This window comes from Myotis brandtii, unplaced genomic scaffold (genome assembly GCF_000412655.1).
Source record: "Myotis brandtii unplaced genomic scaffold, ASM41265v1 scaffold123, whole genome shotgun sequence".
In the NCBI taxonomy this organism is placed as follows: domain Eukaryota; kingdom Metazoa; phylum Chordata; class Mammalia; order Chiroptera; family Vespertilionidae; genus Myotis; species Myotis brandtii.
The window spans coordinates 2,747,323-2,758,876 of record NW_005354291.1 but is presented as its reverse complement, the minus strand read 5'-3'; the positions used below and the strand labels follow the sequence as shown (position 1 = coordinate 2,758,876).

At 41.6% G+C, this 11,554-nt stretch overlaps 1 protein-coding gene across 1 annotated transcript in view; it reads right to left on the bottom strand.

Moving 5' to 3' along the window:
* Nucleotides 1-495: 495 nt before the first annotated feature.
* Nucleotides 496-11,554, bottom strand: part of GJA1 (gap junction protein, alpha 1, 43kDa) — a 12,997-nt gene continuing 1,938 nt past the window's right edge. The window contains exon 2 of the mRNA XM_014533754.1: nucleotides 496-3,408. Within this exon, the coding sequence (XP_014389240.1) occupies nucleotides 2,244-3,392 (1,149 nt within the window). The 5' untranslated portion in view covers nucleotides 3,393-3,408 and the 3' untranslated portion in view covers nucleotides 496-2,243. The remainder of the gene's footprint in view (nucleotides 3,409-11,554) is intronic.

Below are 11,554 nucleotides of genomic sequence, written 5' to 3'. Positions count from 1 at the left end.
CTGATGAATTTCAGAGGGAAGGTGGGGGTTAAGGAGTGGGTGGGGACCGGGGAACTTATATGCATAGCCCATGGACACAGCCAATAGAGTGGTGAAGGCCTGGGAGGGGTAGAGGGGTCATTGGGAAAACAAATAAACAAACGGGACATCAGCAATATTTTCAACAAGAAAGATAAATTTTAAAAAATATTTTTCAAAATCTTATTTTCTGTATTTTCAGTATGTTGAAATAATAAAATCATAAATATATTTCATTTTTTTGTCACAGCAATCTCAGCACTTGGACATATTCCAAATTTAACTTCTATACTTTTTTCTTCTCAGTTGAATATCCAAAAATGTTAACACTGTTGCACTAAACCCAGCCAATGATAAGTATTGTCCTTTCAAAGATTTCTGAATCTTGTGATCCTTATTTGCCCAAATCCTCATAACCAATGGAAATGTCTTTGATGATTGTGAATATATACAATAAGTTTTAGAAATCACACAGGCTATTATTACACTAAATTAAAACTTTATTGAATAAAGAACACTCTCCAGAACACATGATCCGATGGACTAGGCCTACGTTACATGCAATGAAGTTGAACTTGACAGTAGTTTAACATGGAATGTCAAACAAATTAGTATTTCTCATTGTACAAAACTGTTCATGTAGATGGCATGCAAGAAGAAAGGTATAATACTCTGCATTTTCACTAATCATCGGTGATGAGTTTCAAAAAGGCATCTGAAGAAACTGGATTTCTTTAACATATATTTCAAATAAATTAGTTACAGGTGTACTACTGAACTGCCTTCAATCTCTCTTGCATACCAAATAAAATCTTAGTGCAAACATCAAAGTTGCTGGTCACTCCAAAAGACTGTCAAACTCATTAACAGAATACAAGTTCTGAATTAATGTGCATTAAGTAGGACAAAACCAAAAATACCAGTTACTGCAAAATTCATTTAGGCACACTTAATAGTCCATTCTAAGCACTTCTTCTAAGTCTCTCACATTAATTACTAAAGCCTGTTTACAGTACTACTATCATTCAAGCATCAATGATTACATTTCAGAAAAAAAATCATTCATTTCAGCAATAGCATTATTGCTATATTCTAAAAAAAAAGAAAAAAAGGAAAAATAAAAAAGAATCATAGTTAACAAAACCAGTATCCACAATAGGATACACAGGGAAAAACATTTTAGGAAAAAAGTGTGCTTTACTTGCACAGCAGGAATTATAATGTAAACACCATTATTGGCCCACATCACAAAATCCATGAGAAAGGTTCAAATTTGAACACTGTGGGTACATTATTTTCAATTCTGTTTGTGAGTTTCTTCTGTATCTGTTTGTACCAATACATGACAAATAAAACACACTCTTTCACACACGTACACATAAAAGTGATTGTTAAATATTGAGCATGGCTTGCTTCCCTGACTCAACTCAAAAAAATGTTAAGTGACATACCAACTGTTTTTAAAAAATGTTTACAGAAATCATCAAATGAATGTGCATAGTAGTTGAGGAATGATGAAAAAGTGGCGGCAATACAATGTGAGTGGATGTAAGAAAGAATGCACATGGAACTTGGCTGAGATTTGCAAATGCATGGGCAGTCTTTTCCTGTGGGCCTTGTCTGAACTTAACTAATACCAATAAAACATATAGCAACACAAGTCCCCTGACACCTGGAGGGTCACGCCTAGAAAGCTTACCTTCAAAGTGCAAATTTTAACAATGGAATGTTTTAGCAGGGATATAAGGACAATCCTCTGTCTTTTTCTTGATTAAAAAAAAAAAAGAAAGAAAGAAATAAGATGTTCAGAAAGTATTTTTTTTTCCTGGATACAGCTATTTCAGTTTCTTGGTAAAACAAAATGTATTTAGCCAAAATATCACCCACTCTTTCACATACACAGAACTACCCTTAGGGGTCTGGGGGAGAGAAAAAGCCCTTACCTATGAAACACCTAATGCAACTTGTATTAGAACGGAAGTCCTCTGAATCAACTACATTAAATACCAACATGTACCTCCCTTACCCCCGCCCTCTCCACCCGCCTATCCCAAGCACCCCCAATGAACCCAGGTATTCTAACATCTTTGTGTTTCCTAAGCCTCATGACGAAGGCTGTTGAGTACCACCTTCACTGGAACAAAATGAACACCTAAGGTGCACTTTCTACAGCACCTTTTCCTTCTCCACAACTGAGTGGAATCTTGATGCTCGCAAGCCCGGATCTAGATCTCCAGGTCATCGGGCCGAGGTCGGCTGCTGGCGCGGCTGCTGGCTCTGCTGGCAGGCCGCTGGTCCACAATGGCTAGTGGCTGTAGTTCGTGTCCAGCAGCCAGCTTTTTAGAATTCTGGTTGTCATCGGGGAAGTCAAAAGGCTGTGCGTGGGAGTTGGAGATGGTGCTTCCTGCCTGCCCCATTCGATTTTGTTCTGCACTGTAATTAGCCCAGTTTTGCTCACTGGCTTGCTTGTTGTAATTGCGACAGGAAGAATTGTTTCTGTCTCCAGTAACCAGCTTGTACCCGGGAGGAGACATGGGCGAGAGGGGAGCAGTTGGCGAGGAGCAGCCATTGAAATAAGTGTATTTTGGAGATCCACACTCTTTGGAGGGGCTCAGTGGGCCGGTGTTGGCGTGGTAAGGATCGCTCTTCCCCTTCACACGGTCCTTCACACCCTTGAAGAAGACATAGAAGAGTTCGATGATGTTCAAGGCAAGAGACACCAAGGACACGACCAGCATGAAGATGATGAAGATGGTTTTCTCCGTGGGACGCGAGAGGAAGCAGTCCACCTGATGTGGGCAGGGATCTCTTTTGCAAGTGTAGACGGCGCTCAGGGTGAATCCATAGATGTACCATTGGATCAGCAAGAAGGCCACCTCGAAGACGGACTTGAAGAGGATGCTGATGATGTAGGTGCGCAGCAAGCCCCCGCGCATTTTCACCTTGCCGTGCTCCTCGATGCCATACTTGAACTTCTTTATTTCGATCTGCTTCAGGTGCATGTCCACATTCATACCATCGGTTTGGGCAACTTTGAGTTCCTCCTCCTTCTTGTTCAGCTTCTCTTCCTTGCGCATCACGTAGAACACGTGAGCCAGGTACAAGAGTGTGGGAACGGACACAAAGATGATCTGCAGGACCCAGAAGCGCACGTGAGAGATGGGGAAGGACTTGTCATAGCAGACGTTCTCACAACCAGGCTGCTGGGTGTTACAACGAAAGGCAGACTGCTCATCCCCCCAGGCTGACTCAACGGCCGTTCCCAGCAGCAGGATTCGGAAGATGAACAGCACTGACAGCCACACCTTCCCTCCGGCAGTGGAATAGGCTTGAACCTTGTCAAGGAGTTTGCCTAAGGCACTCCAGTCACCCATGTTGCCTGGGCGCCCTCTGAAAGGAAACAAAAATACAACTGAGTGATCATAGACTGCAAATTATTAGTTTAATATAGTTTCTTTTAGCAAAGTATTGCAAAAGGTCTCAGATCTTTCTAGCAATCTTACAAAAAAAACCCACCAAAAGTAAACTCTTCCTGCCCCATTTCCCTTGCCACTGCCCCCACCCCTGTAAAAAGGTGTTATCAGTTTCTTGATACAGTAAGACACAGAAGCAACAGAGCCTATGTGCCAATTAAACAGCAATCTTAACCTGGGAAGCTGTAGTGGTTGCTCTTGCTCAACCACTGCCTCTGCACGTGGCTTCTGGAGCTGTCTGTCTGCTAAGTGCCTCTTATTTTATCCCTCGGATAAATGACAGTTCTGGCCTGGTAAGCCTGTATCTGGATGCCTGCCTAATGCTGATGTGTGTTATTCAAAAAGCCTGGTATCGCCTGGCTGGTGTGGCTCAGTGATTGAGCGTTGACCTATGAACCAGGAGGTCACGGTCCGATTCCGGGTCAGGACATAAGCCCAGGTTGCGGGCTCAGATCCCCAGTGTGGGGCATGTAGGAAACAGCCCATCAATGATTCTCTCTCATCATTGATGTTTATATATAACCTGTTTCCAAACCTCAATCTTGTTATATAGCACTTTATTCCTAATTGTATTCTGAAATGTTTCTCTTTGGTATTTCAAGTGCAATCTGTGCATTCTATATAGTATGGTCATTTATATTTCTGTTTCATCCTAAGCAGTGACTTAATGTGGTTCAGAATTCTTTCTTCTGCCCAAATAAAATATGTTGTACTGAAATGCACCATTTTGACACAATGTGTCATTATATGCAGGAACCTACTTTCAAAAACAAAAACTAAATGCCCATTACATTTCAAGTAAAAGTTCAACTTGTCTCCTTTCTAATTGTACCCTGGAAAAATAAGAGACCACTTTCAAGTTTACCTCTAGCAAAAACAATTGGTTTTCATTTTTTTTATTGCTCTATACTTACTTCAAGTTTCCTTACTGGGTTTTGGGCCTCTCAGCCTAAAATGTCTCCATATTGGAGATGAGAAAAAGGCCCAAGTCTGTAGACATGGCAGATATCCCAAAAGTTGTTTATTTCACTTTATATGTCTAATTGCCAATAACTCATTTAACTGATGAAAAATTGAGGTCTTAAGGGTACAGGAAATATTTAGCTATCAGTAGAGGCAGAAAAAGAGTTATGATCCCATGTTCAAGGCTTTCCAATGCATCACACTGGTTATAAAATTATAGTAAAGCTGGCTTACGGCTAGAAATGTTTCCATGCTTTGATATATACAATCTTGTTGAGGGCCAAAACTTGGGAAGAAATAACTAACATCACATGTGGCACGCAGAGAGTATATAGTCTAATTTTCAGCAGAGAATAGTAATGGGAGGATTTAGAAAAGGATGAAGTAGTCAAAAGATTATTTAATAATTAAAAACAAGTGAAGCAAAGACTTTCCAGGAGCTTAGTAATAAATTTTAAATAGTGTAACTAAAAGTAGGATTATACAGGCTTTTTAGAATTATGCTCGTTATTTGAATATAGAGTTTTCTCATCTGGTATTGAACCACGAGCCGTTTCTCCTTGGAGGAAGTAAATGAAATCCTTCTTCCCTACCATGCAACATTACGTTCCTATTAATGCTTGCACTTCCTGGCTATGGAGCCAGAAAAAAAATGAAATGGAAATCTTTTCCGTAATTTCCTGAATTAAGCGAAGAGATGGCTGATCCATAAAGTGAAACTAAGCACCAGCTATCTAAATTAACAGATGATGGGTATCTTCGAGGACAGCCTCGAGACTGGTGCCAAAGAATGATGGGGTAGGCGTGGGAGGTGACGGGGCAGGTCACAGAAATAATGCTCTCCCAGTGGTCATAAAACAGGGAGCATCCCTTCTACTTTTAGGAAGGACCATTTTAGATTCCGTGGTCACAAGTTGGACAGTAAAATTGATGTGTGAAAAGAACAGTCAAACAAGAACAAAGGATTATAGGGTTGACAAAGAGGGTTAAAGCACCTCGGGAAGGCTTGACGTGTGCGAGAGTAATTTAGCTTTGATGGACAGTTTGAAGGTGAGAGAATGTAAAAGGAAAAAAACAAAAACGAAAAACCTACAACGTAGCAGAAAATACTACATGGAGAATGAAGAAGAACAGCCCACGAGGGTCAAACAAACACCAGAATTTTTGGAGCTATATCAATAGACAGTTTCTATGTGATGATGTGTAAATTGGCCCTAATTCTGTTTGTAGAGAATTACAATATTTTGCCAGTGTCATCTGCTTTTGCTCAGATATCCCAATTGTGGTGAGGGGTGGAAGTAGGGAACTACAGAAACAGATAGAATGGTAAATTGTTTGCATACATATCACATTTACACAATGATCGCGTCCATGACAAACTTAACATATTTAGACATGTGACCAGGCACATCGAGAAGTTGTCATTTCGGTCAATGTTTGATCATTATTCAAGGTAAAATAGGATTGTATAGATGCTTGTGGCAATTAACTACTACATTTTTTTTACCATCTATTCAAAATAAAACTTGACTTTCGTGTGATTTTGAGATGTCACAGCAACACCCCATCCTCCCACAGTACGTGAATTAGGACATTGGGCAAATCTCTAGGGGGTAGTCCTTCATTAATACACCAACAACTTAATTGCAAAGTTGTCTTTCCTTTAAGCACCCACGCAGTTTTCATTTGCATTAATGAGGTATACTCTTTCATCTAAATAAGAGGAATTATCCAATTGGACACCTAGAATCCTGTAACATGTAGATACCTGTCATTACCACTATCATAGAGATCATCAGATTATGTTTAATGTGATGGCTTTATGTTAGTGATTCTCAAGGAGAGGTAACAAAAAGAGTAGGAACCTTCTTTGGTAGTTGTTCACTTTGTTGTGAACCAAAAGTTCTGTCAAAGGATTGCCTCCCCCCGTTAATATTTTCATTTTTTTTTCAAGTTTTAGTTGAAAAATTAATGTACTTTTTAGAGGGCATAATTACGTGTATAGAATCCCTGGTATTGATTTATAGACTATATGCCTCATTCATATTCACCAAGATACAGGTATATTCCTTGTTTGACATGTGCGAAAACCTCGGCAGCTAAACGAATACAGTGTGAGTTTACACCTCCAGGTTCCAAAGTTGGAACTTCTTATGTAGATGAAGGTCTAGGGTTAAGGAGTTGTGCAAAGTTCTCATTGGGAGCCAGTGCTTGCCAGCAGCTGGACCGGCTTCCCTTCATGTGCCTTCTCTGTACCATGTTAGAGCACACTCCCTGTGTGATCTAGACTACAGGCCAAAAGTCACAGGCACCCAGGGGCGAACTTCCCAAGGACCCGCTGGTCCCTTTACAGTGTGGTGTTTGTACTAATTACAATCACTTGGCAGCATTTGTTAAAAGCATACATTCCTGGCACTCACCAGTCTGAATGAGTCTGAGTTATGGGAGGTGCGAGGGACTGGGAAATCAGTTTTTTGTTTCTTTTCTTTTCTTTTTAATATATTTTTATTGATTTCAGAGAGGAAGGGAGAGATAGAAACATCAATGACGAGAGAGAATCATTGATTGCCTGCCTCCTGCACGCCCCGCACTGGAGATTGAGCCTGCAACCCGGGCATGTGCCCTGACCAGGAATCGAACCGTAACCTCCTGGCCCATTGGTCGATGCTCAACCACTAAGCCACGCTGGCTGGACTTTTGTTTCTTTTCTTAAAAAAAAAAATAAAATAAACAAACAAACAAACACACTAGGTGATTCTGAAGTAAGGTTTGAGGCTAGGAAACAAATAATGGTTCAAAATATCCAGGAGAGCAGGGGGATAGACAGTGTCTAAGAAGGTTGGGGGTTGGGGTGGGGGGGTAGGGTAGGGTAGGGGCACAGCAGAGGAGCAGGGGCTCTCTGGACACCTGGGAACTGAGCTCACTCACCCTTCACTGCCCCCACCTCCACGTCAGTGTCACCACCAACACCTGCTGCTCCCCAAGAGCACAAGGACTGAAATACTTTAAAAAATGAAATTAAAGCTTCAATTTAAATTACTTTCAACCATCTCGTTTGCCAGAACCTTAAGAACAAATCACTGTGCCAAGGCTGCAGTCCAGTCGCTTCGCCTCACTAATGTCCTAATAATTACTAGAATTAGAAAATATCTTCCTTTCAATTTTAAAGATTTTCCCAAGAAGAGACAACTGTAGTGAACTGAGAGTGGGGACTTAAACACTTAGGGGAGATGAAGGCCATTAATATGTGAAAGAATAAAATCATGAAATCTAAAAATGGTGGCATGCGTGTGTTTTTAATGCACCCAAAACCAAAAAGTTTCAAGCCCCAAAGCTAAAATGCAAACCCCTGTACTTTGCAGTCAATGTCTGAGTGGGCTCAGTTTTGACCATTCCTCCACAGTTACAACATCCAGATGTTCTTTTGGTAATATTCATACCCACACATAATCACCATTACCCATTTTCAACCCATCAGCAAATACTACAGATTTATCTTCCCCACCAAAACCCAGACTAGGACTGTCACCACCACTCCTGCCCTTAGCCTGGTCAACTTGCCAACCTGTTCTCAAACAGTCAATCTTGAAAAAATAAACAAAGGCGCGGATCTGCCTCCATCAGCTCTGCCCCATCTGCATGGCTCACTTGAGGTCTCGGCTCTGGTTACACCTCAGCAGCCATCAATCCAGCCCTGTCACTTCCTATTCCCCTTGTCCGGCTTTTTTTTCTTAATGGCCTTTAGCTCTATTTGACATGTTATGTATTTACCTGTTCCTTGTTTGTCTCCCTCCATTACAAGGTTTTACTATCTGTTTTTCTCCACTACAATATGAACTCCATGAGGGAGTTTGTTTCGTCTAGTATATCCAGTGCTTAAAAGAATAAGAGTAATAGATAAATAAATATCTGTTGAATGAGTTAAATGGGGCCTGTATCCAAAAAAACAAAGAAAAAACCACCAAAACCCCCCAAAAAACGGGTATCACCAGGTTTGTTTGTTTTTATATCCTTGGGATTTTCTTAATTGTATGTATCCCAAATTTCTTAAGTTTCAAAAAGGGAACTTTCACAGTAAAAAAAAAAAGTATTGTAAGCATCTCATATTAGGCAGACTATTAAATATCCAAGTGCCAATTGCTGAAACAGAACTGTCTGTTGAAACGTGTTTCCAATACTTCGTGAGCAGGCAATAGGACTGAGCCAGGGTCCTTGTGACCTGGGATGCCTGCAGAACTGCAACATGTATCCCAGATGTTTATTCAGTTTCGCTGTTGGTTGTTGCAGGTTAAGATCTAAAAATAACAACAAAACCATGTTGTTGTCCCCCACTTTGGTAGTATTCCAAGTCTGGTTGTACCACATGATTTTATTGTCACTGAGAACGCAACTGCAAGAAGAAATAGCCTGCTTATACTTGTGTTGATTTCAAGATGACAAATCTTGGGCGAAGGTTGGAGTTGGAAGAGGAAGAGGAACAAGACCTGATGTCCACCCTTGTGAATATAAAACATCACTACATAGTCTCAGTCTATGCAGGAGGCTGCCTAATGTGTCAGGTGCCATGGAAAATATTCCCAGTTTGTCAGAAAATACACAACCTTTGCTTCCTTCTATCTGGACAGTGAGCCTAACTTTGTAGTCTATCAAATTCCATGTACTAGTAAACATCTATTCAATTAAAAATCCTGCCTCTGGCTCCCTGATTCTCCTTAAATTTTCTTTGTAACATTTCCCCAGGTATTTGTGCATGGCTTTGAACTGCAGAAAATTTTTTGTGGGGGGTGAAAAACATACCAACAAGAGCCTCTTTCCTTAGCTCTCACCCCTCTTCACTGCATAGTCACCCTACATGGGCCTCCACAAAACAATGAGATGGGGGTTAAGGGGTGAGGAACTCCATCCAAAGGGCAGGTGATGACTGCCAAACAGGGACAATTCAGTCCCCTGCAACAGCTCTCACCCAGCTCCCCCATGAACACAAGTTTCTCTCCCACTCCAGGGGTGCTGGACAGGTTAAAGGCCGCGTTCTTCTATTACAGCGTCAGATTTAAAAACACTTTTCTCAGCTCTTGATGTTTCCCCCCGACCCTCACCTCCAAATTTTTACTGAAAAGCCTGATTATTTTATCTTCATATAAACATACCCCACTAAGACCCTTACAGTGTATTAAGACCAATCTATTTTCTTCAGTGAACACTGAATGAGATACCTCATGCAAATGAAGCTCTTAATAAGAACTCAGTAGAGTTAAGCTATTACTCTTTAGATGTAAATACAGCTCATGTTTTCTAATTTGGCATCTTTTCTTTAACAAAATAACAACTAAGAAATGATTAACATTTTCCTAATGGTAATCAAAATTAACTAGTTTTCAAGGTGCTCTTGTAATGAGTAGAATGTTGCTATTTTAGCAATCCCTTTATGAGAATTTGCTCTTTATCAATTGATAGGGAGAAAGGCCATGAAGAGTATCTGCCTTCCTTGTGTTTCTTTTTTTTTAAAATATATTTTTTATTGATTTCAGAAAGGAAGGGAGAAGGAGAGATAGAAACATCAATGAAGAGAATCACTGATCGGCTGCCTCTTGCACACCCCCTACTGGGGATCAAGCCTGCAACAGGGGCCATGTGCCCTTGATCAGAATCAAACCCAGACCCTTCAGTCCAGGCCAATGCTCTATCCACTAAGCAAAACCGGCTAGGGCCCTTGGAACTTTTTTAAAGCTGAAGTCATTTAGCTTAACCTCGCTGGAGGAGAAGCTCTGAAGAATTATTTCTAACATGACTTATCTATACTGAGTATTGACATAATAACACAAGATAACTGCTGTTCTTTCCAGAGCTGATTGGTAAGCGTGGGCAAGCTCCCACAATCTGTTCAAACAGCTGAGAATCTTGAGGGGAAGTCGGAACAACAGGAAAGGTGGAGTAGAAGGTATTAATCACTGGTCACTTTCCTATTATTTCCTCCCCCGCCCCCCAACACATGTAACATATATAAAGTCCCTGAGGCTCACACCCAGGGACACCTCTGGATAATATAAGTGAAACCGAGGAATGCACTGTTATCCTGAGTTTTCCATCCTTCTCTATGCAGGAATTGGAAACATTTAACTAACAAGGCAATTAACTATCGGTATCTGAAAACACACCCTTTTAGATCCTTGCTGCTGAGTATCTCTGGAACCCGGTTTCCCAGGGAGAGCCAGCAACGCAGACCCCACATGGTAAAGGGCGAGGGGCTGAGTGTGTGGAGGTCTGAGCTGATCAACCTTAAACTCCGCTTCCCAACCTCCCTCACACGTAAGGGCATTAGGAAAACCTGGAGTGTTTACACTGGGAGGAGAGCAAGAGCAAAGCACTACCGCTGCATTTTCCAGGTGGGAAATACACCCCGACTTTGGGAACTACAAGGCATCTCGTGTTGGGGGAACATGCGTCTGTGGTACAGGATTCAGCACATGCCGGACAGAAGAAGCTTCCTGCGGTTGGAGTCACTTCCCCTCACTTGGGCCTACCCAGAGGATTCATTCCTCTTCCCTGAGGTGTTTCCTATCTTAACCGGCTTCTTTCCCTGGGGATGGAGTTCATTTAATGAGATCTCCGCATGAGGACAGGCTTTTATCCTCAGTCGTCCTTATACAAAAGATGAGGCTTCTCTAAAAATATACAAATTTTTTAAAAATCTCATAATCTCTTTTTTTTTCACTTGCCGGGGGGCCACTTTTGACTGAGTTCAAGTTTGCCCGCCTTTCCAGAAGGTGAAATTAAGCATTTCCTCATGGCTAATCTGGTTTGGGAAGCAAAGGGAATTGAACCCACCTCCAAATAAAGCCATGCCTGCATTGCCCAGCGTATGGCTCCCTCTCCCCACCCCTTCTCTGCCGGCCAGAGGAGCACAGGGGCGCCTTACGTGTGAGGGGGTTGGGAAGGGGAGTTTAAGGATAACTTTGTCAGAGATGCTCAGTGAACATGTGGATGACTAAGGAGGGGCACCGTGTGGGCGCTCCGCTGCTCGGAACTCGAGGGTTGATTTCCGAATCCTGTACCCATCAGTGTTTGGACACGTTGGACACGTCATTAGCTCTTACCTAATT